At 35.6% G+C, this 26713-nt stretch overlaps 3 protein-coding genes across 7 annotated transcripts; all 3 read left to right on the top strand.

The window, feature by feature from the left end:
• The first annotated feature begins 4506 nt into the window (after positions 1-4506).
• Positions 4507-10107, top strand: LOC306990986 (uncharacterized protein). The gene is made up of 8 exons (XM_079598370.1): positions 4507-5010; positions 5207-5293; positions 5893-5961; positions 7743-7797; positions 7912-7990; positions 8080-8146; positions 8296-8444; positions 8546-10107. Exons 1-8 carry the CDS (start codon positions 4807-4809, stop codon positions 9315-9317), a joined length of 1482 nt encoding a protein of 493 aa, XP_079454496.1. The 5' UTR covers positions 4507-4806; the 3' UTR covers positions 9318-10107.
• A 441-nt stretch (positions 10108-10548) lies between these two features.
• Positions 10549-14680, top strand: LOC306990931 (opioid growth factor receptor-like). 2 transcript variants are annotated; one of them, XM_079598277.1, is made up of 9 exons: positions 10549-10842; positions 11189-11447; positions 12142-12202; positions 12565-12603; positions 12747-12801; positions 12916-12994; positions 13114-13180; positions 13384-13532; positions 13634-14680. In XM_079598277.1, exons 3-9 carry the CDS (start codon positions 12158-12160, stop codon positions 13986-13988), a joined length of 789 nt encoding a protein of 262 aa, XP_079454403.1. In that variant the 5' UTR covers positions 10549-10842; positions 11189-11447; positions 12142-12157; the 3' UTR covers positions 13989-14680. The 2 variants fall into 2 exon arrangements, with proteins under 2 accessions (XP_079454403.1, XP_079454402.1); XM_079598276.1 differs by lacking the exon at positions 11189-11447 and having other exon boundaries at positions 12134-12202.
• Positions 14681-15359: 679 nt separating this feature from the next.
• cep15 (centrosomal protein 15) lies at positions 15360-23942 on the top strand. 4 transcript variants are annotated; one of them, XM_079598279.1, is made up of 5 exons: positions 19856-20078; positions 20200-20323; positions 21087-21155; positions 21498-21725; positions 23373-23942. In XM_079598279.1, the coding sequence occupies exons 1-4, from the start codon at positions 20026-20028 to the stop codon at positions 21687-21689; spliced, it is 438 nt and encodes a 145-aa protein (XP_079454405.1). In that variant the 5' UTR covers positions 19856-20025; the 3' UTR covers positions 21690-21725; positions 23373-23942. The 4 variants fall into 4 exon arrangements, with proteins under 4 accessions (XP_079454407.1, XP_079454405.1, XP_079454406.1 ...); XM_079598280.1 differs by lacking the exon at positions 23373-23942 and adding an exon at positions 22262-22395; XM_079598281.1 differs by lacking the exons at positions 19856-20078; positions 23373-23942 and adding an exon at positions 15360-15467 and having other exon boundaries at positions 21498-22771.
• Positions 23943-26713: the final 2771 nt, after the last annotated feature.

Raw genomic sequence — 26713 nt, 5'->3', positions numbered from 1 at the left:
GTTCCAAACATGAATTTAATTCTTCTGTTGAACTAAAAGAAAGATATTTTGAAAAAAACCAGGCCACTTTGGGGCAACATTGACTATATACTATGAAATATATACTATGAAAGTCAATGGTGCCCAAGAACTGTTCAGTTTCCCACATAGAAAAATACGACACATTATCAAAGAAATTACCAGGGCACTATAACAAAGTGTTAAAAATGTACATTAAATAGTTTAAAAATATATAAAAGTTAAAAAAGTTTGCGGTAACACTTTATTTTGATGGTTCCCTTTTCTGTTGACTAAGTAATTTTGCAAGTACGCCAACTTAGGGGCCATTTACACAACACCACCATCAACTAAAAATGGAAATCTTTTTATGCGTTTTGGCAGATCATTGCATGACAACGGCATGCCTTGCATTGTGGGGGCCTGAAAATGCATTGTGGGGGCCTGAAAACGCAAACTTTTGAAAACAGGATTCGAAGTGCAAGTTTTTTTAAATGATACCATTTAAAGTGGTTTACCAAAGTGGTCACGTCATACGCATAGTGGTTACATATATTCGTTTGCGCGGATCCGTGTGAACAGCGAACGTTTTGACAAAACTTTCCCGTCTTTAGTACATCATTGTCATGTAAACATATTCTTTTTCTACCAACCCTTACTGTGCTATAACCTTACCCCAAACAGTCTAGTCTAGTATTCAACTAATACTCTAATGAGAGTTTGTTGACATGTAGGTGTAACATTAGGCTATAGTCAATGAATGTCTAAAGGGAACCATCAAAATAAAGTGTAACCAAGTTTGGTACAATGTTAATTAAAACAGAAATACATCATCAGCGCCTACTAAAAGGACTCAATGACCGAATAGATGTACAAAAAGCCTGTCTTGTGACCCTTTCGCTTTTGCTCAGGCTGTGCATGGAATAGGCTACGTCGTCATGATACAAGAGATGAAAGCAATAAAATACATGGCCAGGATAAGAGCTGAAGAGGTCTGAAAGGTTTCCTTTAGCGAACGCAATATCTCTGTTAAACGACTGGAGCTGAACATCTTGAAATTTTAAACTTTATCTTACATTATTGAGAGAAAAAAAATTATGCAGTTTAATGGCTTTTAAGCACTAGAGTCCTTTGGCCCTGGCACATGGGGCAGCTGTTGATGCGCTTACTAACCTTTTTAATAACAGACTTGTAAAACGCCACTACTGTGCTGTATTAATTATTTCCAATTCTGCATGTGTGATTAAGCCTGTAAAACTGCTTGGAAAAGGTTTTAAAAATGGTAATGTTGTTTCTGTGTGTCTAATTGAATATTTTATCACACATTATTTTTTAATTAATGTGCTAATATAAGAGGAAAACAGTTTTTACCAGCTAAAAATGCTTTGTGATTTTATTAGTTCACATGTATTCACTTATAGCGTTTTAGAATCTCATTGTATAGCAGTGTAGCAAACTACCTCATGCAAAATTAAATAGCAAGCTGAAAACAGTTGCAGCTGAAAACAATAACACTGCACTAAGGTTGAACCTGCATTCGTGGTTCTCTGGTCTAATACAGTGAAAAACATTGAAAATGTTCTGCTGTATGAACGTCTCTGAAGATAGAGCTGTTCAAAAGACCCCGAACAAAGAAAATCAAGCAAATTAATTATTAATACACCCACAGCGGACATGCTGTTACATAAAGCTGTCAAGAATAATCCACTACTACACATTATAAACTTTAAAGGGAAAATGCTTTTGGCAGGTTGTGTGCATGTGCCTTTTAGATGGCTTTTGCCTGCGGAAAATGTGACTTGTTATGAAATGCTGTATTTTCAGCATACCTTAGTGCAAAACGTGGCACATTTTGGTCAAGCACGTTCTGTAGCAATCATATTTGCGTCAAATGACACTGAAAACACCTTTTTAAAATAGTAACATAAAATCTTTCTTGGTGACAGACTTGATTAACTAATTAGCGTTCATAAGCTGAGCTAATATTTCATTGAGACTTAATCCTGGTGTGAAATGGTTTTATATAAATGGTTTTATATCTGATTCGAAATGTGGCATTTTACAAGTGTATTAGCAGCAGGTATTTGAATAGCTCGGAGAATGATGAGCCATGTAGTGATATTAGCTCTTATGCAGTGAATGCTTTGAGAAAAGGTTTATGACACAGAGCCATCTGCTGTTCATAATACACTATTGCAACAATAATGCACAATCATGACATCAACCACCAAATTCACACACACACACACACACGCGCGCGCACACACACACACACACACACACACACACACAAATCTTCCTCCAGAACACCTGAGGCCATGATGTACTGAGAAATGGGAATGTTTTGAGAACAGAAAAATAAAAAAGATAAAGAAATTAGGTATAAATAGTCACACAATCATAATAAAAATCAGCAGAAAACATACTAACATCATTTACAGTGCTTATGGATCCAGGTCATCTGAAATGACTATGTGTATATTAAATGGATTAAAGGGATAGTTCACTTTAAAATTAAAAAGTACAGTAGTCTGTACCCATTGACTTCCATAGTAGGAAAAAAAAATACTAGGAAGTCAATGGGTACAGACTACTGTTTGGTTACTGACATTCTTCAAAATATCTTTCTTTGTGTTCAGCAGAAGAAATAAATTAAAACAGGTTTGAAACAACTTGAGGGTGAGTAAATGATGACAGCATTTTAGTTTTAAAGTGAACTATCCCTTTAAGCTAATGCTGTCATATTGAGCTTATGTCACAAGACAATGGTTGTCAATGGAGTGACATGTTCCTGGGCTTCAGTGACCTTTAATATGATATCAGTGGCTCATGTTCTGATGTCCTAGGTTAGAAGAAGGGAGTCAGTCCACAGCATGTCAAACTGTCTGAAACATCAATTTGAAATCGATTGTGTCGTACAGGGTTGAACGAAATTCTGAATTTAAGAATTGATTCCCTTTCAGTACATCAACTTTAACGACAAGGAGAGAAAATGAATGAATTCCAATTAAAACCAATTCAGTCACACTACAGTGAAAATTGTTTTGTGACAAAACAAAAATAATTACATTATAAATTGATTAGTCGTGCCAATTTTATTAGTAGTTAATTTACTCTCACTCACTCACACACTCACACACACACACACACACACACACACACACACACACACACACACACACACACACACACACACACACACACAGTGTAATTAAAAACTACACTAACATCAGTTAAGTATATGAATTTCTCTAAATTTCATTCCATTTTAATTCTTGAAATTACAACTCTGAATGCATTGTAAATTGATAAGCATTCTTAATTTAATTCTGGAAGTTCTACTCAGCTTTTGTTATCACAGATTGTTGTGTTACAATTTTAGATTATTACGTAGGCCTAATTTAATATATATTTACTGAAAGCCATGGCACTATGGCAGTATCCTAAGGTACAAAAGCTAAAAGGTACTAAATATGTACACTTAAGTAACTAATATGTACTTTTTAAATAGCCTACTAATTTGTACAGTTAAGGTACTATTATGTATGACTTAGGGGTAAATAAGGTACAAAGACGTACCTTTTTGCTCTTGTACCTTAGGGTATGACACCTTTTTTTTCACAGAGTGAACATGTGGGCCAACAGATGTACTGCAGGTGGCCAACAATTGAGTTTTTTTTTTTTTTTTTGTAAAACAATCTTTAAAATACATTTTACATAGGCCTATTTGACCAATTATGTGTCTGACTGATTATCTTTGTAACTGCTTAGACACATTTCCCAAAGCTACAAATTACAAACCCAACTGGTTAGAATGGAAACCTAACATTGTTCCCAAATACATCCACTAGGGGCCACTAAACATGCTGTGTAAGGTGCTCATAAAAAAGCGAGCTGTATGTAGGCTACTTAAAGGGATAGTTCATCCAAAAAAATTAAATTCTGTCATAATTTACTTCCCCTTAAGTTGATCCAAACCTTTATGAATTTATTTCATTTTCTTAACACAAAAAAAGATATAGGATTGAAAAATATGGGTATACCAATTGATCACTTAAATTTGGGGCCCATTAACTGCCTGGTTACAGACATTCTTCAAAATATATTTTGTTGTTTTCAGCATAGTATTAAGCATAAGTTTGGACATTGTTTAGAAGTTCACAAATTAATAGAACAATATTTTATGAATCAGCATTTCAGTTTTCCTTACTGCCAACACTTGATCAAAGTATTTCGACACATGCTTTTTTATATAAATTATCATAGGCTATATAATTATGGTATTTTTCTTCACTTTATAGATTTGCTCAGAAACTATGTAGCCCATTTAATCCAAAATGTTTTAAATAGTACTTTAATTGAGCACTATGTGGATTACAGAGAGTGTTGCTTATGTTTACTAACATCTTTTGTTCAGTTTCATTTTTGTACAATCTCAGCACAAGATTAAGAAATGTAATCACCTAGGATGTAGCTAGGCCTATTTATGTTATCAAGAGATCAACAAAGACACACACACACACACACACACACACACACACACACATGATACAGTGTTTATATAAGCTAGAAAATAAAACGTTATTCGGACACATCTTCTTTACTCTGGGTTGTAAACGTTTGATAGAACTTTTAAACAAGACCTGGCAACCCTCGAGTTAACGCAAGATCTGTTGTTCTTCCTTGTTGAATTGTAGGCTAATGCTTTCGATTCACCATGAGCTTTAACTTTCGTTTTGTCTTGACAGTTGACAGTGGGAGTGTTAAGCACTGTTTGTTCGACTGGTTATTCTGGATTCTTTTTACTTGATGCACTTTAAGTTTCTGAAGTATTTGATCTGGGGGGTGGTAAGATCTGTACGTTCTTTGGCTACTTTGTTTTGGCGTGTTGTTGTTATAAGTAGTCAGCGGCGTTTGCGATATATTCGCCAAATTAACATGGAGTCAGATGATGAGTGCGCGTTGGACTCCACATGGGAGGAAGAAGGCGAAAATAAAACACCCAGAAAGAAGGTAAGTTTGGGCATAAGTTTTTGTTATTTTTTCAATCGTGACTGTGCAACGTGTATTCACTGAATCTTGTTTAGGAACGTTGTTTTATATACCATTTAGCCTACGCTTCTTCCCACTTTCTGTTTCTAGTATTCATTACAGTATGAAAAATTTGAACAAACAACTGTCTCATTTGGTATTTCTGTATGTTTTAAAGAACTACAAAATGAGGAGCAGAAGCAGGAGCAGGAGCAGGAACAGGAGTGCTGCAAAGGACATGCAATGCTTTCGGCATAGTTGCCGGGTAAGTTTTATTACCGTGATATAAGGAAGAGTGGGGTAATATGTCACTTTTGTCTAGTGGTGCTCACTGCAGAGTCATATGATGTCCAGCTTCACATCTCTAGACGTCTAATGGGTGGAGGGATAGAGTAATGGGTCGGGTTATGGTGTGCTTGGATATTCTTTCTCCAACCATTAAGCCAAATTCCATTCAGAGAGGGGGAGCTATACTTCACACTCCACCCATGGCTCTGCATTGAGCAGCCTCTCCTTTTGAATGTAGCTGTCCTTCTTGACAAAGAGAAAGGAACAAGAGGTAAAACTAATGTGTCTTATTAGCTACTAAATTAGATGAAAGCATCTAATTCATTCATCCATAAAATCCAACTTAAAAAAAATAAAGCTTCTAGTTGTCATAACAAAAAGTGCATATTGTCCTAGATTATTGAGGTAAACCGGTTTACCCACTAACACGTCTCACCCCACTCTCCTTTATCAAATGAGCATGTCTACTCGTATTGAAACATGTTGACAAACAACAGGAGAAAATCTAAATCATACTAAAGGAAAACTTGCTGTAGACTGTTATTTCTCAAAATTCATGATTGTGTTTGATTCTAGAACTTAGATGATGATGATGATGATGATGATGATGATAATGATAATGATGAAGAAGAGGAAGCAGGTAAAGTAAGTAATGCATCCTTTTCAACTACCGGTATTACACTCAGAATTTTCCACTTCTTGCATGTCAGTGTAGGCTTAACTATTTCATTATACTGTCATCATGTCTTATTTCCACCTCATTATGCGCCCCACGAGTTAATAAAAAAAAAAAAAAAAAAACGTATGAATGAAACGTCTCAGATTGCGTTGTCCAGCCAATCAGTGCTTTTATTGCGAATATTAACCCTTCACATGTATGACACGTGTGTTTAAAACATTCAATGTGTGACGTGATGAACTAATAAATTAAAATCTGCTTTCGTTCTTTGACTGGCGGCACTGAGCCAGATACAGATTTAGTTGTCATATATCACAATACGAGAAAGCATGTTATAGTATTTTCTTTAACAGACAATATATCTTATGTTTCTAAAATTTAAATACCTGTAAGTACTTGTAAAAACATTAAAGAGGTCATGAACTATTTTTTTTCTGAGGTGCACTTATAATGTAATTTTCACAACAAAAATTGTCATGATTGAGGAAATTTTTTTAACCCTCTGATTTGAACTCTGTTTAAAGGGGCGTGTCTTCTGTGAGACTTTAATGCAAATGCCCACTGCTATGATTGGCCAACACATCTTTGCATATGAAATAAGTATTACATGTGGAACTCTCAGAAAAACTTTTGCTTTTTTGAGGTTGCAGTGATGGACATGTCTGTTGAGCGCATGAATGCAGTGATCTCGTCATTGCTACTCGACTTCTGCATTCTCATGAATGCTTTCATCACAACTAACAGTACAAACACGGTGTAAAAAAGAGATTCATGTGCAGTGTAGACAGCATCATTGATTATAACGGCAGTTTTGACGAAAGTCCAGAACTGATAAACTCACGCTGTGTGATATGTTTCTGTATATTTAATCTAAATAACAGATTATTTTCATTAGGGCTGAACGATTAATTGTTTTTGCAATAATATCGTGATATGATGAAACACAAGTTTTTAACTGCAAAGGCTGCGATTACACCCTGGTCACGTGACACGTGAGAGTAATAAAGCAGCCTGCAGAGGAAGCATCAACTTGGAACGTTACGCATAGGCCTATTTGGCCTTCTCGGCCTACAGGAAAGAACAGTTTATGTTTAATTTATGTGATATTTTGTTATATCAACCCTGTTGATTAGTCTCCCCTATTTGTAGCCCTTGTGTTTCTCTTGTGCTTTGTCAGGCGCTGTTTGGTGTTCCCCTGTGTGTTCTCTATGCCCCCTGTGTTTTCGGGTTGTTATGTTTGCATTTTCATTAAACTCGTAGACATCACCTGCATTCTTTGGACGCAACGTTACACAAACATATTTAAAAAATGCATTTTACTTGTCTAATGCATTGTGTAGTTAATTATAAAATTTACACTGGAGGTATTAATGTGTTGTAAATCTGACATGCTCTGACGCTGTCACTATGTTGCATTACAAACATGTCAGCTCTCACAGTCTGCTATAAGTTAATCAACTATGTCATTATAAAAGTATTTAAATAGCAAATCTAGTTGAAATAAAAACGGTACATCATTCATACAACGCAAAGTGTCAAGTGACAAGCTTGATGTGTCGCCACGGAAATAGGAATATGAAGGAATTACTAAGTTTAGTAATTTTAGCAAAGCCCTGAACAAACTAAAATTGAACTAATTAAATGATTTGCAGCACAAATGTAGAAGGTAATCTTGATTTTGGAGCAGATGCTTAAGAATGAGTTTAGTATTTGTTTTTTAATTATTGTTGTTGTTGTTGTTGTCAAGGGCCGCTTCTATAACCTGGAGTTTTACCAAGGACAATTAAATTCTTCACCTGATGGTATGGCATTGTGCTCGTTCTATATTTAAATGACACAATTTATTGTTTTTTGTCTAATACAAGTGTCATTCAGTCAAGGCAAATGCTTTAACATATTACCTTTTTTTTGCGCAGATGTTCACATTGATGAATTTCACCAAAAGTGGAATGGTAAATATCAATGGCTGGAAGACTGTCACTCCTACATTCAATGGTTAGATACTGTTACACTTCATTCTTGCATCTTTTAACTATTATCCTTAAAGTGTTTTAGATTTGAATGACCATCTAACCATTTCACAGGTTGTTTCCAATACAAGAGCGAGGGGTTAATTGGGATGCACATGTGCTCACAAAAAAAGAAATAAAGGTCAGTTTAAAACATGAAATTAGATTTAAGATTACATTAGGTGTTTCAACTATATTTACCAACCAGCTTAAAAAGCATTTGGCTGTCAGATTGTGGAGGAAACATCTGAACGTCTCAGTTCAGAAGCTGAATATCTGAATATCTTCCAGGTTTTCCGCAAAGATGAAAAAGCAAAGAGGAAATTGGTGAAATCATATAAACTCATGTTGGATTTCTATGGTATACGCTTGGTCAATGAATCAACAGGAGAGGTGGACCGTGCTCCTAACTGGGAGGATCGCTTTTGGAACCTGAACAGGTTTTTACTGTCATGTTTTTCCTTTTTGCTGAATTTCATTGATGTTGTTTCAATACTTCTAGGCATTTCCAATGGTGAGAGATTTTTCTTTGATTTTGCAGACATTCACACAATAACCTGCGCATCACACGCATACTGAAGTGTTTGGGGACTCTAGGATTGCAGCACTATCAGGCCCCACTGGTCAAGTTCTTCCTTCATGAAACTCTTGAGGAACAACAACTTCAGCGTATGAAACAAAGTGTTCTTGATTACTTTATGTTTGCTGTATTGGACAAATCAGAGAGACGAAAGCTGGTTAGATTTGCCTTTAAGCATTTCAAGCCCCAAGAACAGTTTGTCTGGGGCCCCAAGAAGTTTCTGTCAGGTGAAGTAGATGGCAAAAATGAAGAGAATAAAGACAATAACACGGCAGAACATAAGGAGCAAAGTGAAACCGATAAGATGACAAACGAGGTGAACGAAATAGATGACAATAATCATGTCAGAAGTATTGATAATGAAATAAACAAGGGAAACGAGCAGCAGGCAGAAGATGTGCAGACGGTCGAAACAGGTTCAGGCAAAGATAATAAAGATGAACATGATTCAGATGATAACAGTCAATGCAGATCAGGAGACAACTCAGAAGACAACGATGTAAAGAAAAATCAGGGGTTGAGTGAAATAAACAAGGAAAACGATCAGCAGGCAGAAGATGTGCAGACGGTCAAAACAGGTTCAGGCAAAGATAATAAAGATGAACATGATTCAGATGATAACAGTCAATGCACATCAGGAGACAACTCAGAAGACAACGATGTCAAGAAAAATCAGGGGTTGAGTGTAAGTGATGAGTCAGGAGAGGCACATAGTGAAAATGAAACATTTTGACAAAAAGTTAGCAAGCCCCATATGTTAGTGTCATGAGTTTCCGTGTTTGTTCCCCAAAACTGAAATACAGAAAATATATTGGAACTCCCTTTATGATTCAAGTTAAAGACTTCTTAAAAATATTTAAGAAGATTGATAAAAGGAGAAAGCATCATAAAAGTACATTTGCCTGCCTTGTAGTAAATGTAATATGTTGTTTTTGTTGCTATATTTGTTTTTTTACTTTTGTTTATTATGGATTGTACTGATAAATTAAGACACTTTAGTCTCTTCACTGACGAACTGAACATTTTGACTATAGAGCCTGACTTCTTCACAAGTAATTCATTAAAGAAACTTGTGATGATGACGCAAAGGTTGCACTATGAAAATTACCGTCATTAAATGTTAGATATGTTAGTTCTCTGATTTGATCTACTCTGATGAATTGTTTTATTGAGATTACTGGAAATATTGGATTTTGTATGCCTTACGCTGAAGTGTAAAGATTTTGAAAGTTTAATTACATGATTTAGCTGATTAATTATGTGATTAAAAAAATTACTATAAAATGTAATGTGTCTGCTGTGTATAAATTCAATACTATATCTTATTCTGTTGAAGAATGTAAAATTAAATGCTGTTTTGGTTTGTTATTAGGGTTTCTACTGCAGCAATGAATGTCTTCCCACTGATAAAATGCTGCAAATACAGTGATAAAATAGAGCCTGTTATAAACCACACTGAACATTGCCAAACAGAGTACATGTCATGGATATCAAATTAATATTAAAGCTGTTACAAACATCAGAAATGAGAGTGTTTAGTTTAAGTTTTGTAAACTAGCCTACTCGTGTTTTAATTTATTTATTTAATTTTATTTAATAGGGACACGTGAACAATAAACGTACCACACTACAACATTTGTAGCCAAGGCTAATTTGCAATGTCTGTCCCTAGAAGGGCCTTTCACATACATACAGAAAATACATTTACAGTAACATTACCTAATTCTGACATTACATAGAGTGGAATTTTAGTGGAAATTATTTTTTTAATTTTAGTGGAAATTAATAACTTGAGGGGACCTTTTTCCTGTAATTTTGCTTTAATTTTTATTTCTGTATTGTAATTAGGAATTTAATTCTTATTAAGATTGCTATTAAAGATTGGATCATGCAAATAGAAAAAACAAGTGGCAGCTCCTAAAAGCCTGCTTTTAGATCCTTGCCTTCGTTTTTACTGAACATTTATGGAAGACATGGCAACCCTTTAGTCAACTGAATTGTTACATTCTTTGCTGAACTGTACTAGAAATCCTTTCGGTTCACTGTGACCTTCGACTTTCATTTTCTCTTGACAGTGGGAAGTTTGAGCAGAGCACTTTATAGAGTTTTGGTTGTGTCTGCTGTGAGATTTTGATATACGGACTCTGCGTTTTCTTACCTGTTTGAAATACTTGGCTAGGCTACTTGACATGGAGTCCGAGTGCGAGTTTGACTCCACATGGGAGGATGAACACGTAAATAAACCACCCAGAAAGAAGGTATGTTTAGACGTCAGTGCTGTCTTGTTTTGTTTTAGGTAGGCTATGTTGTTTGTTTGATTAAAGTTCAGTCCCTGAACCAGAATCGATCTTTTTTATTCTTTCCCTATGTCTAGGGACATGTTGTTGTTTTTATTAATCCTAAAATAATGCATAACCAAGTTAAAGGGGGGGTACAATGGTGTTTCATGTATTCAGAGTTGTTTACAGTGTTAAAGAGATGGATTCTCATGCTAATAATGGCCAAAGTTTGAAAAGTTATTTTGAACGAATAACAGAGAATTTCTGTGCTGAAAATCATACTTCCGGATTGCAACACGTTTCGGCTGTTTTTTTTCTATCGTAGATCTAATGACGTAGACCAGAGTGGAAAAGCGCGTTCACGCACACGTCGACCAGAGGAGAGAAAGACCGCGCTCATCGACGCGCTACTACCGGAAATCATCATCAGCAGCGCTAAATAGGAATGGTTGATGTCAAGAATGTCTCCAAAAAAGTGTGTTTTGGGATGTGAGGGAAAGTTTACCTTGTTCAGCTTCCCAAAGAACCCAGTGTTACTGGAACAGTGGATGCAGTTTGTATTTCCGGGACAGCAAAGGAGTGTGGCAAGTGCGGTTTTGTGTTCTGGTCATTTCAGTGACGAATGTTTTATTAACAAGGCCGAGGTCGTCGCTGGATTTGCAAACCAAATACTATATATATATATATATATATAGAGTAATATGACCTAACTTACCGCACCACGATCGATAATAAGCAAACCTCCCGCTTGACTCTATAGCTCCGCCCACGCCCAGAATCAAGGACCTCGGCTTTTTCCGGTTAGAATCGGAAAGCTGTATTTTTATTTTATAAATATGATGAAACTAAAGACTTTTTGGAGATATGAAGGACGCACTATTACTCTATAGGTACTCAAGATTAACATGAGATTGACTGAAACTAAGTATTTTACCCCCCCTTTAACATAATAACAAGTTTCCATTTGTTAATTAGATTGTTTGTTACTAAGGCGTTGTTTATATATGATTTAATAGCTATATATGAACTACAATATACTGGCTGGCCTATAATAACGCACTTGACTGGATTATTTACCGTCATTCGTGCTGGTAGGCCTACATTTTTGTCTTTATGCTAGCCTACTTAGGTAAAATATAAAATCTGCGAACTAGGCCTATTAGACATTGAATTTTAAAAGCACAATTAAGAGTTCAAATAGAAATATTTGTATTGTTTTTATTTTATTTGTTTTGAAACTGCTGTCTCATTTGGGATTTGTTTTGTTAAGATCTGCAGAAGGAGTCACAGGAACATGTGTGCTGCAAAGGACATGCAAGACTTTCGGCATAGTGTCCGGGTAGGTTTAACTCTTTTCAAACAAGGAAGAGTGGCGTAATTTATAAGTTGTGCCACTTTTTAATTAAGATATCATCTATGGGAAAAAATAAAGGTATTTCAGAAATCTTTCTCCTAAACTTGTAAAAAAAAACAAAAAAAACATGAAGCATACCATCATTGAAATGTGATTTTCAATCAAGAAAAGCTCCTTAACATATGGTGTCATGACAGCTTTTCCTATGTCAAATTAACATGCCAACTCACATTCCTTATTTGATACACACTATATGAGGTAAAACATATGAGAATCTAAATCATACAAACAAAATATTGTCAGAGCTCAGTCTTACATGATAACTTTGTGTTTGTTTTTAACTCTAGAACCTTGATAATGATTATTATGATGATGAACCAGGTCACGTAAGTAATCCATCACAGTGCTATTCAGTATACACTCAGAATTAGCCGTGTCTGATCAAAACTGGTTTGATTTGGAGCAGATGCTTAAGAATGGGTTTAGTGTTTTATTTTTATTTAGTGTTGTTGATTTTGTTGTTGTCAAGGGCCGCTTCTATAACCTGGAGTTTTACCATGGTCAAATAAAATCTTCACCTGGTGGTATGGCATTTTGCTCGTTCTATATTTAAATTACACAATTTATTGTTAGTTGTCTAATACAAGTGTCATTCAATAAAGGCAAATGCTTTAACATAATTACCTTTATTTGCACAGATGTTCTCATTGATGAATTTCACCAAAAGTGGAAGGGTCAATATCACTTGCTGGAAGACTGTCACTCCTACATTCAATGGTTAGATACTGTAACACTTCATTCTTGTGCTCTTAAAAGTTTTAACTATTATATTTACTGAAAGTGTTTTAGCACATTTGAATGACCATCATTCAACTAACCATTTCACAACTTTTCAGGTTGTTTCCAATACAAGAGCGAGGGGTTAGTTCGGATGCACATGTGCTCACAAAAACGGAAATAAAGGTCAGTTTAAAACGCACAATTGGATGTTTTTCAACTCTTTTGACCAACCAGCTTAAAAAATAAGTATTTGCCTGACAGGATTATAATATTTTGGAGGAAACATCAGTCTCGGTTCAGAAGCTGGTTAAGGCATTTAAAAAAACATATAGCTATAAAAAAAATAAAAAATATATTTTTAATTCATCTGATTGTTTGATTTCCAGGTTTTCCGCAAAGATGAAGAAGCAAAGAGGAAATTGGTGAAATCATATAAGCTCATGTTGGATTTCTATGGTATACGCTTGGTCAATGAATCAACAGGAGAGGTGGACCGTGCTCCTAACTGGGAGGATCGCTTTTGGAACCTGAACAGGTTTTTACTGTCATGTTTTTCCTTTTTGCTGAATTTCATTGATTTTGTTTCAATACTTCTAGGCATTTCCAGTGGTCAGAGACTTTTCTTTGATTTTGCAGAAATTCACACAATAACCTGCGCATCACACGCATACTGAAGTGTTTGGGGACTCTAGGATTGCAGCACTATCAGGCCCCACTGGTCAAGTTCTTCCTTCATGAAACTCTTGAGGAGGAACAACTTCAGCGTATGAAACAAAGTGTTCTTGATTACTTTATGTTTGCTGTATTGGACAAATCAGATAGACGAGAGCTGGTTAGCTTTGCCTTTAAGCATTTCAAGCCCCAAGAACAGTTTGTCTGGGGCAATGGCAGAATTAGGCATGGGCGACATGGGGAACCGCCCAGGGCGGCATCTTCCCGGGGTTGCACAGGGCACCGGTTTTCAAGTTTGCTTTGCACGTCACGTCGATGATATCATGTCGCCGTGTGGTTCAATTAACCTTGCCCACCCAAACAGAATTTTGGCACAGTTAGTGTTTATCTGTTTTTTAGATTTGTGTGTTGATTAAAAAAGAATCTTAAGTCCGGTGGTGATTATAAAGTCATAACTTACATAATAACTTTAAGTGATTACGCGCACAATTGCGCGACGCACCGGTCTCGTAGGCCTACTATCTCTCACATGGGAGCGGAAGCATAAAAGGAGGAGCGACGCCAGAGGAGATCGAGAGAGGAGCAGCAGGCCTGATTTTATGTTGTGGTTTGTTTCTGTTTTGTGTGGCCAGCAGTCGTCCGCGAGGGGCTGCTGGCTTATACTTTCATTTTGTATTTGTTTATTTATTAATTAAAATATTTGAATGTTCCCCGGTTCCCGCCTCCTTCCCATAACAACGAACCTCGTTACATAAGCTTTAAATGCAATACTAGTAGGTGATTATTTTTGAAGTAGGCCTATAATTGTAAAATTATACTGTTCTGGTTTATTATTTAGGTTTCTGTTTCTGAAGCAAATGAATGTCTTCCCACTAATAAAATGCTGATTTTACTGATAATATAACATTAAACTACAGCCTGTAATAAACCACACTGAGCATTGAAAAGCAGAATTTCAAATTAATATAAAATGTCAAATTAATATAAAATGTCAAATTAAATAAAAAACTACTGGAAATTACATTTCTCTAATTGTGAAGGTTTAATCTCTGTCATGTTATTAGAGTGGAATAGGCTACGCTACTGCACACTACACATTATACAACGGTAAATGTTGTTTTCATATTAAAATCCCCACATTTGTTGCATGTCACTTCATCATAATAATTATGTTGAGTGGGATTAAAATGTAATTAGTTCTAGCAACAAATTCACCAAATAAGCAACATACTAAATCACACATAAATTGTTTTGTAAACTGTGTACAGTCATGTTTCTGTGGGAATAAATAACTGGAACCATTTCCTGTAGCTTAATTGTCACATTTCCTGTCATTATGTTTAGCTATTTATCTCTGTTTTAAAATCAAAAACAGACCGTCAATCCTAGGATTTTTTTATGTTAGAATAATTTTGTTATTATAAGATTATTATTAAAGTTTGGAGCTTGCAAATAGCAAAAATATGTTCTGTAAAGGCCTGCGTTAGATAGCCTTTTTACTGAGTCTGAACATTAATGGAAGACATGGCAACCCTAGTCAACTCGAGTTGTGTCATTCTTTGCTGAACTGTAGGCTACTAGAAATGCTTTCGGTAATTTTCTCTTGACAGAGGGAAGGTTGAGTACTTTATTGAGTCTGGTTCGTGTGTCTGCTATATGATTTTTGTATACTCGACTCGTACTTGGAGATGTCTTAGTAACCTGAGTTAAATGCCTTGACATGGAGTCAGATAATGAGTGCAAGTTGGACTCCACATGAGGATGAATACGAAAATAAAACATCCAAAAAGAAGGATTGGTATGTGAACCACAATCAATTTTGCCATTCATTTAAATGTTGTTTTCATTAAAAATTTCACAGAATTAGTAGCAGCTTTACATTTGTTACTAAAGTAGTCATTGTTTATCGATCGGTTCTATTACTTTTTTGTGGTCTAATGCACCTGGCCAGAATATAAAAGATACAACGAGTTCTACGTTGTCTTTGTTCTGATATGTCCTATTTTGAGGCAGCCCTTAATAATAATTTTATTATTATAAATATATTTTTATTCATTTGTTAGGGGATTTACAGTTGGACCATATGCTCAAAAAGCCCAAGAGTCAAAGGTGAACTTCTTCAATCAGTTGTTCAATCAGAGTTTATTGAAGACAAAAGTTCTCCACACTCCCAAATGCCGTAGAAAATGAGTAAGATGATCCAGCCTCGAACTTACTTAGAATACAGAAACACTACTTATAGTCAAATAGATAATTGGATAATCAGTTGACATCATTTTGTTCTATGTATGTAAGACTCTTTGGTAAGTGTCAGGTGAGTCATAAATTCTGGTGGGACTCATCACACTACTTTCACTTTTTTATACAATACAAGTTGCATTTAAAGAAAGCATCTCGGGTTACTTTATTATTACCCCCTTCCATGAAAAAGGGGAAACGAGATGCTGTGTAGGCTACTAATACGCTAATGAGAACATTGTTTGTTATACCGGTTGTGAAGTTATGTGGCATACAAGCCAAGATCTTGGCTTAAATAACCTCTGATGAAGACGTTATTGGAATGCACGATCGTGAGAGGCTATAAATAGACGTGAAACAGGTGCACCTTTAGTTTACCACTTTGTCTGAAGAGACGTCTGGACACGCCCCCAGTGTGGAAATGAGGCGCAGCATCTCGTTTCCGCTTTTTCAGGAAACACGGTTACAATGCAGGACAAAAGGCTTCAAGAATGACCGGATGCACAGTCGAGAATAGAACTTAAGGAAGATGGGTAAGGGTGCAAAATAGCCTTGACCGATCCAGGGGCAAAGTCGACAGAGCCTGCAAATCACCAATTTTCTTTAGTGAAGTAATAACCATGATAAAAAAACATCTAGAATCAGAAGCTTGACAGGCGCTGACTCTAGTTGCTCAAAAGGGGTCTCGACTCTCGACCAGGCCCCTCAAGGACCACAACAGTCCCCCTCAGGGCCCAAACTTAAGGTTCCAAAGTTATGGCTGAAATATTAAAATACTGTCCCCTGTGCCTGTGACATAAGTTCCCTCCTGATCAGAATCGCACAAGGCGAGCCGTCATGGAAGGATATTATCTATGAGAACCAAACTCTGGTCGGCCAACGAGGTTTTATCAATTAGAGGCAAACAATTAACAAATTGTCTCTCTGCAGATATTTACATTGATGAATTTCACCAGTGCTGGGGTGAATATGAGAGGCTGGAAATAGTTCTGACCTACATTCATTGGTTAGATCCTGTTACAATTCCTCTAGTATCTCTAGTTAAATCTATTTTAATTATTATTATTATAAGTGTTTTGAATGACCATCATTCAACTAACCATTTTAAAACTTTGCAGGTTCTTTCTATTACAAGAGGAAGGGAGAAATTGGAATGCACATTAGCACACACATTTTTTTAAAATAAAGGTCAGTTTAAAACATAGAATTATATATATAATTTGTTAATTTTTTTAATTAAAGGAATAGTTCACCCAAAAATGGCAATTCATTTACACACCCTTGTGTATATCTGTGTTGATCAATGTTCATATGTGAATAAAAGCCTAAATTAAATTAGTTCATAATATTAAACACTCACGTCTCTTTAGAATACTTGGATAAATCTGCTTGATTATTATTATTAGTTTTCCAATGTCTTTTTGTACATTAAGCTTGCAAATGTTCATTACATAGACTAATGGATGGACAAAACGTATGAGAAATATATGTTAAAAATGGTCTTACGGGTTTGAATCAACATAAGGGTGAATGATGACAGAATGTTAATTTTTGGGTGAACTATCCCTTTTAAGTATTTATCTGACAGGATTTTTCATATTTTGAAAGAAACATCAGTCTCAGTTTCGAAGCTGATTAAGGCATATAGAAAAATAGACAAGGGAAAGTAAAGTTCATTAAAGTAAATTCATCTGCTCAAAGGGAAAATGAAACAAGGGAATGAATGAACTGATAAAATGTATGCTTTGTATCCAGTGTAAGTTGCATTGGATACAGTTTTAAGTTTAAAACAATGCACTTTGAAATAAAGTAGAATCTTGTGTGTTTGTTGTCCAGAATAAATATGGTCACCATTAAAATCAAGGATACTCAAATCAAGAATAGTCCTTAGAGCCTACGAAAGTGTATTTTCTGGTATAGAGTATGTGTAAAATAATTAGAAAAAAATAAAATAATAAAAGTGCCATTTCAGTCTAGGCCTGCTGTTTTGATTTTGCAACCCATTTGTCTAAATACTTGTAAAGATACCTGCATTTAGATCCCACACTTATTAGAAGCCATAAGCTTACTCAAGTCGTTATTTCTTTAGAATTTCCTCTTTGCTTTCAGAAAAGAGAGATGAGCAAATGACACTCTTAAAATAATTTAAAAAATGAATGTTTTCTGCATGTTTTACATGCAATACATTCTGCTATGCTTTGATTTTGATTGATTTATTGCCTGTCTTTTGAATGTTTTTGCTGAGACTGTCAATAGGCCAAATGAAAAGAGATGAAAGCAATAGTACAAGGTTAGGCAAGTATAGATGAAGGAACCTGATTGCATGGTTTCTTTTTGAGACATGCATATCTAAACATGACCTTTAAACAGTTTTTATTGCAAATTCTTTAACTGCCTTTCACAACAATTTATGACATGACATGTGTTTTGTACTTTGCTTTCATGGAATCTGTTGATTTGTTTCCGTACCTTTAAAGGTGTATAGCGCAAGATTGCGAGTTTTTGCAGAACTATGCCACCTCTGGCGGCAAGCGAAACTGCAGCCAGAGATGTGCATGCACTAGACAAAAGTTTTCTTTTTTTATCTTATGTGGAGTTTGCGTTGGTGTTTGAAATGAACTACTGCAGGTCTCTTATAATCCATCTTCTACAGAGAATGCCGGCGAATACACAAACCTGCCAGACATAGCCATGTGAGCGTGCCGTGAACGCGCATGACGTCACGCCCAGTCTAAAATTCCGGCCCGAATCCCTCTTATTTATTTTACTTTACAGGATTATAGAGACAATCTCAGTGATCAGGGCTCATTCAGCCCATCAGGCAATTGTTTAAGCATGTATGGGTTAGAAAACGGGTATTTTTAACATGAAAATTTGCTTAATGCACCTTTAAGTACAAAAAATTAAAATAAGCATAAATTGTTTTGCTGTGTTTTTAAAGTGGGCTTTCCATGGTTAGGGTTATCTTCAGAATCACATTCAGGGGAAGTAGCTTTCATAACGGATTTCAACTTTGGTCAAACATTATTACATGACAACTACTTCTTTACTTTTCATTTTTGTTTTCACATAAGAGGACTGGTAAATGAGAAGGAATTTGCAGTCTGATAAGAGTCCGATATGATGATGACATCTATGATTCTCTATAGATGGTTCTCAACATGTTTGGCGACCCACTTTTTTAGGATATATATATATATAAATGCGCACATGCATATTTTATTGATTTTATTATTTTATTGTATTTCATTGTATTATCTTTTTTCTATATGTGTGTTTTTTTCTGTGAATTTCTCTTTTGTAAAGAAGTGATGTCTAAATAAAACTTTACTTGCATACTTTAGTGTATTATGAGTGTAGCCTACTGTTCAAGCCAATAATAGTAGGCCTAACTCGACTGATAAAATAGGGAGACTGGTAAACATAAATACAGAGCATGTAGCCAAGATACACACATTTGTGAAAATAATATAATATAATAATTATAACAAAAGAAGGTCAAAAACAAGTTTGTTATTGGTTTCATCCTTCAAACAATTCTGCAATGATGGCCAATTATTTCTTGCTTCATGATTGGCATTTTATTTATAAGTTGTTTAATTTTGTCTCCATATTGTACTGACTTTCTGTGGGCTATAGATCATCTTTGGGTCTGCTTAGATATAAGGCAACTCAGAACTGTTTCCAGTGTTGAGTGTGATTTTTATGCACAACGACCACAACTAAAATATGAATATATAAGTTACGATTGACAAAGCAACAAAACGAAAGAAAAGGAAAATGATCTCTTTAAGCTGACCCAAATTTAAATAATAATTGACTAATTTTAAAAGAGCCAGAACCACTGTAATGTTATGTTCATTCGAACAAATTTCAACATACTCTTCCCAACAGTAGATGGCGCACTTGTGCTAATCTTTTTTCACGAGCAGTCATTTCCGCACACGTGGTAGTTGGTATGGTTACGCCATGCTTTTTGCTTTCAGATACACAGATAGTATGCTCGCAGAATAACAGTGGGCTTGTTATTACAACGTGAAGGTTTTGACTTCATGAAGTAGCGACATTTCTTTAGATAACGTTTGGGTTTCTTTTGTAATGTCTTTGAAACTACATTAATGGCCTCTTATACACACGAAGAGTTAGAACTTAGCCAGAAACATGAAGATATGTGAGTTCGTTCAGTTTGTTCTTGAGAATAAAGCTCTAGTTATCGGTTAAAAGCCTCTCCCAGTCATTCATTCCTTGTTATGAAACTGTACGGCTTAATGAATATAATTTCCCTCATGCAGACTGGGAAAAAGAGCATTACTGCTGCAGCAGATGGAAGCGCACAATGAACAGCAGAAGGCTAAGAAGAAACAGCAGTGTCTGATGTCTCAAGCAGCGAAGGAGAGGAATGCTCAGATCCTCAAGGTTGTCTGTATTTTAGCGTATAGTGTACTATGCCTTTATATGATAATGTATTTCAAACATAAGTACAGTAAAATATTTGTTTTCATCTAATTACTCTGATATGATATACTGATGGTATGAAGATGGAATGAGTTAACTGCTTTAGTTAACATGGACTAAGAATGAACAATACTTATACAGCATTTATTAATCTTTTCAACATTTACTAATACATTATTAATTCAAATAAAATGTTGTATTTGTTAACATTAGTTAATGCGAACTAACATGAACAATCAATAAACAGCTGGATTTATTAACTAACATTACCAAAGATTAATAAATAACAAATGTATTGCTCATTGTTAGTTCATGTTAATACTTTACTTAATGTTAACCAATGAGACCTTATCGTAAAGTGTTATACTACGGATTATTATTATCGATTGATTACTTTTGATGTATTGTTGTATTAGTTGGCTTGTCTTGCTCTAAAAAATGACATCCTGTAAAAATTAGGCCTACTTTAAAAAAAATATTGAATTTTTTATATTATCAGCAACAGCAAATCATGTTAGGCACTCTTACGGTAATTGTTTGTACACATTTTGTACACAAAAATTTGTTTCACATTTTTGTAAAGTTCCAGAATTCAGACGTTATTACATAACATGAATGACCCTCCTCACTTCTTAGCCCAGTGAAATTAAATTCCTAAAATGATTTTGGATGTTTACAATGTATTTGAAATGTGTTTGTATTTATGTATGTGTTTCTGTTGTAGGATTTACAGAATGCTGAAACAAATCTTCAAACCAGACAGCTCCTTCATCCAGATATTATAAACCTTGAGGTATTTGACTAACTCACATCCTAATTTCTGTCTCATAAAATACAATTGTTGCACAGTTTAAGCAGGTTACAATAAATGTTCCATTTGAAGTACTTTTCTGCATGTCAAGATGATGCCAACAGCAACTGTGTGCCCCTATCTGTGCCGTCATAATGAATTGAAAAGAGGCAGTTGTAAAGTAAATATAATGTGTTTTTTTAGTACAAGACAGCTGCTCGAGTTTAAATTCAAATGCCAGTATGAAATGTTTTAGCTACACAAGTTATAAGAATGTTGCGCAGAAGTAAATATTTATGAATGATCTTCTCTTTTAACTGTTGCTGTTTTGTCGTCCTGTCATAGACCTGTTATTGGGCCTCAGTTGAAAGGAAACTGCCAGAATGGGAGCAGTATTTGCTTGGGAAAGGACAGCCGCCGGTGAATGAGACTGGGAGATTGCTCAGGCAACAGAGACTGATAACTAGGCAACGAGATGCCTCACCTGCACAATGCAGGGGTAAACCCCCTCGACCCAAACCTAAATCAGCTGTCTGAATGATGTGTGGAGCTTGTCCAAATAAATCATTGCACGTAAGTAACAGTCGCGTGCCCAGTCTATTCTCCGCTTTATGCGTCGACCAAAAACTTTGACTTTTCGGAACTTTTTGAAGTAGCCTATTAGTCAAGTCAAGTCAAATTTGATTTCTATAGCACATTTAAAAGCAGCAGTGTTGCGCCACAGTGCTGTAAGACAATGTGCAAATAAAAGAAGCATAAAAGGAGACAAGGCAAATACAGATATTAACACATTACACCCAATACAATCCTATATTACTATGTACATTTGCGATATTTTGATAATTTCTATATATTGTGCAGCCCATATTTATAAAGTATTTTTACCATTTAAAAGATTAAATAATTTTTGTTTTCTGTTTGATATATTTTAAAATGTAATTTATTCCTGTGATGACAAAGCTGAATTTTCAGCATCATTACTCCAATCTTCAGTGTCACATGATCCTTCAGAAATTATTCTAATTTGCTGATTTGCTGCTCAGAAAATAGTTCTTCTTCTTATTATTATTATTATCAATGTTTAAAACAGTTGTTTACCTTTTTTTCAGTATGCTTTGATGAACAGAAAGTTAAAAAGAACAGCATTTATCTGAAATAGAAAGCTTTTGTAACATTGTAAATTTTTATACAATTTTGTTTTTATTTTTTTCAGCAAGGATGCATTACATTTATCAAAAGTTGCAGTAAAAACATTTATAACGTTACAAAAGCGTTCTATTTGAGAAAAATAGACTTTTAAAAACGTTTAAAAAATCTTACTGATCTAATATTTTGAACAGTAGTGTGTACACACACACACACACACACACACACACATTTATGTATCTATGTATATATATATTATTATGTGTATAATTGTATGCAAATATAGAATAAATGTGTTCTTTGAATGCTTTAGGTGTTATGTGTGTAACATTAGGAGCCCAAGATTTGTTTAATTCAGTGTACGTCCACAAGGGGGCAATACTGACTACACTTTTTGCATCAATGGCTCTTTATAACAATGTAATGAATCAGTTGTAAAGATTAGCAGTGATTTGTAATAAACTATGCAATTAACTCATAAAACTATGCATCTTTTACATATTTTACCCATTATTATATATTTTATTTTTATTTTTGTGCCACACATATTATAGTTAGGTGCAAAATTAAATGGTATTATTAAAGTTAGTTTACAAGTTAAAATTAGTTTTAGAAAAAAAAGGTTATCCTTATAGTTTGTCATATAATACATGTGTTTTTAAGAAAAAACTAATTAATTACCCTACCCCTCCCCCCTCCCATTTCCATCCAAATTTACATAACGGAAGCTGTATCTAAGTTGCATTATAGGCATTGGTGAGCAATTTAAGTCCAGCTTAAATCAAAACTCGTGCAAGCATTGCTGCGCTGTCTCAAGACTCACATTTGCAAATATGCATGGGGTGCTTTTGAATGTTGCCCTAAACCCCACAGCCTCCTACCTGAACCCTCAGCAACAATGAGGTCATGACTGGCATTACACAAAGCCTCCCTGAGCACTTCGACTGTCCACACGTAATTGCTATTGTATTGTTGAAAGGTTAGACTTAAGTTGACTAGTGGTTTAGAGAGAGAAAGAGATATTTTGAGTGCCTTAACAATCACTTTTTCTCCTCATACTCTTCCGCTGTCTAGTCTATCGTCCCTGTATGGAGGGAGAGATTGCAGACCGTGACCTAGCCTAATTGGATGATCAAACCAGTTCAGGGTGACACGGAGTGGCGGCTTGACAAACGCGATCATCTGGATGGTCAGGGTTGAAGTGGTGGTGGTTGGCAGCTGCCCTTCCTCCTCAGCTGGGACTCCTGCCCCTGAGGTCAGGGCACCAGTCGAGGCTTCCAAATTGGCGGGCGGGCGGGGGGGTTCAGTTGGCTGCGGAGGGGTGGAGAATTCTGGGTGCGGGTGGAGGGCAAGACAGCAAATTATCTAAAAGGGTTTTGAAGAGCACGATCTGGAGCCCTTCCAAATGACTAGTTCTGCATTATGTATTCTAATGGGGAAAGCCCTAAGGTGGTTTGGCTACGGACACCACTGCCAACTGAGGCTGTCAGAGCTCAGGCACCGGCCAAGGCCAAATGTTGTAGATCAGCTCCGGGCTTCAGACACCTGGCCATCAGCCAGATCTCCAGAACATTAACGTAAGATGGTTGAACAAAGTTGTTTATTACTTAATATCTTGTGTCTAATAAAATGGCAGTTGCAGTTAAAACAAGAAAGCATAATTATGTTTTTTTTTTTTTTTGAGTAATTCCATTAATCTTTGATCATTAGATCTTTGAAACAGTATAAATATTTTAAATTCTCCTTAGCAAAACAAGTTGGTCTTCCATCAGAAACACACCACCCGTTGCTCCCGAAGGAGCTTTTCACAACTAAAGATCTTTGTCAATGTAGTGCACTTAAACACGAATAGCTTTCGCTCGGGAGCCTGTTGGGGAATTTTCTCCATTCTTGAAACTATTATTCCAGCACTAGTGCTGGTCATAAGGGGACCCCTGTTGTTTTTTTTGTTCTGGCTAACTTGTACGTCATTCTGTTTTGTATTGATTTTGAGTTTCAGTTTTGTTATTTGCCCCCTTACCTCACTGGAACCCTTTAATCCGGATACTCAAAACATCCACTCCATCCCAACATTTGTTGTAGTAGTTTATGAGTGCATGTGCTTTGTGTGTTATTTAATTCTAAATGTATTTAGTTTTATATGGATTGGAGTATTCTGATCAGAAATCCATAAAATCATAGTCTAAAGGATCAGTCAGTGACACATCACTTTCTGTATCAAATCCCCTGCATACTAACTTGGTGTATTGAAGAGAGTACCAGCTTAACAGCAGGGTTTTTGGTCTGAGTTAATTAAGACCCATCCATTGGGAAACAGGGAGTGGAGATTGTCCTGAAAGGGCATCCTAGGTCAAAAGATTAACACCGGACATCCCAGATTTGCTGATCCTGCCAAACAATGAGACTGATTTCAGGTCACTCCTCTATTGAAGCAATACAGCAATTTAAACAGATAACTATTGAAGAGCTTTAATTTTCATTTAGCAGTTTCCTTCAGCTCATAACCCTTTATTTCCTAACACAATTCGTCACTTGCATTCATATTTATATAACGAGGCATTGAGATTTGTTGAATGTGGAACTGATTGTTTTGAGGTCAGACCTTCGTCTCTTTTAAGACAGTGTGGGTAAAGAGTTGGACGAGGGGACAGAAGGTCCCCTTCAGCTGCGTGGCCTGAAGCCCTCAAGACTGCTTCTGAATGGAGGTCATACCCGAGACTGACATTGATGTAATTCCGGCGAGGCAGAGTCCCGGCGCTCCGCTACCATGCGGCTGCCTCGACACCTTAAAGCAATAAAGCTCCTTCTCTGAGCGTGCCCTTGACGAACAGGCCGAACGCAGCGAAGGGGCACCGCTGCCTGCCACTCACAGCCCTGCGCTGGTAATGTCTGATCCCATTCGTTTACACACAAAGCTTATTTCATTGACAATTACCAGGACACTAAACAAGGATCTCTGAATTTATTATAAAAGAGAAATCTAGTTTAAAATGTGTGCCAAGTTCTTCGTATAAGAGTTGATTGACAAGTCAATTTTTTATTTACTTTTTACAAAAATGTGTGATCTAACCAATTGAAAAGTACTTTGTTTATGTGTGAGAGTACACAACTTAATTTTATCAAGTTTTTAAAACCTTTTTTTAAGGTAGGCTAAGTATATTTTTCAAAAATTACTTTTATTTCATGAATAACATGATGTTACTGCATTTTACTTAATTTTCACAACTAAAAATTTAACATTAAAAAAAGAATAATGTGTTGTTTCAACTTCAAGTAAATGCAACCTCAAATTTTTAATTTTGGTCGATTTGAATATAGCGTAGTTTATAGATTATCTCGTCAATTTTTTTTTTTAAATTTCATAATGTTTTTAAATTTAGAAAAGTACATACCTTTTCATAAAAAGGTTAAAAATATGTGATGATTTTATTTTCTAGTGACTTTGGGCATGTTATTTGTGTTATTATTATTTTGTATATAGTTTTCTTGTCACATGACAACAAAATGGCTTCCGGCATGTAGTTTACACCACTTTGATTTGACTTATAAACATTTTCAAATAGGCGATTTGTAATATATATTTGTATAGTACAAAAATAACGTCATTATTAATTATAAAAAAAAAATCCGTGAATTTTTCACTTGTATTTTTTTTTTTACATTCTCTGATAGTCTACACCACTGAGAATGTTTTTACTTTAAGTCCACCTAAAAAAAATCAGTAATTGAACTCTCGTTCATCATATAATTTGTGTATTCAAGTAATTTTTGTATAAAGTGTAACTATAATTGCTCAATGTGTCAATACATTGCACAACTGTGAGGGAGGTAGCCTATTATTTGTGAATATGTGATTAAGTTACCTTTATTTTTTTACATGTCGTCTCAGTTATTCGTTGAATGAATGTTCACAGCCCGTGAAACTGGATTAAACAACATATTGTCAGGTTGACCTTCTTTATCATCATGTTCTTGGACGTAAATACGTGTACAGAACACCATGCGATCGCTTGGCTGCGTCCATCTTTTCAACACCGTTCTGCAGGAACGGATCCAACGAGCGCGCGCCTGACGCTCATTAACTTTCCCCTTTGGCGCGCTTCAATGCGCCTCGCGAGCGCTTTGTGCCAAGAAGCAATGCTTCTCTTAACAAGTACTACAACTAGCCCGCTCTTCTCCAACTGGGAGAGAAATTGCTTTCCAAAACGATGGAAGGAGGACGATTTAATTAGAATTTCATTTGGGCTAAACTGAGAGAAACGATGTAGTTAACATTTGGTGGACTTAATTGGGACCTTTTCTTCCTCGCCCCCTTAAAAATGCTGACGCTACCCCCGTTAATCTTCCATTTACAATCAATTGAGTTGACCAAACAAAAGTCTGGGTCTTTTTTTTCTTCCTGTCTCAGCCGAGCT

This window comes from Phoxinus phoxinus (genome assembly GCF_949152265.1).
Source record: "Phoxinus phoxinus genome assembly, chromosome: 22".
Taxonomy (NCBI): Eukaryota; Metazoa; Chordata; class Actinopteri; order Cypriniformes; family Leuciscidae; genus Phoxinus; species Phoxinus phoxinus.
Note: the sequence above shows the minus strand (reverse complement) of the source record. Positions and strands in the feature narration are given on the sequence as shown.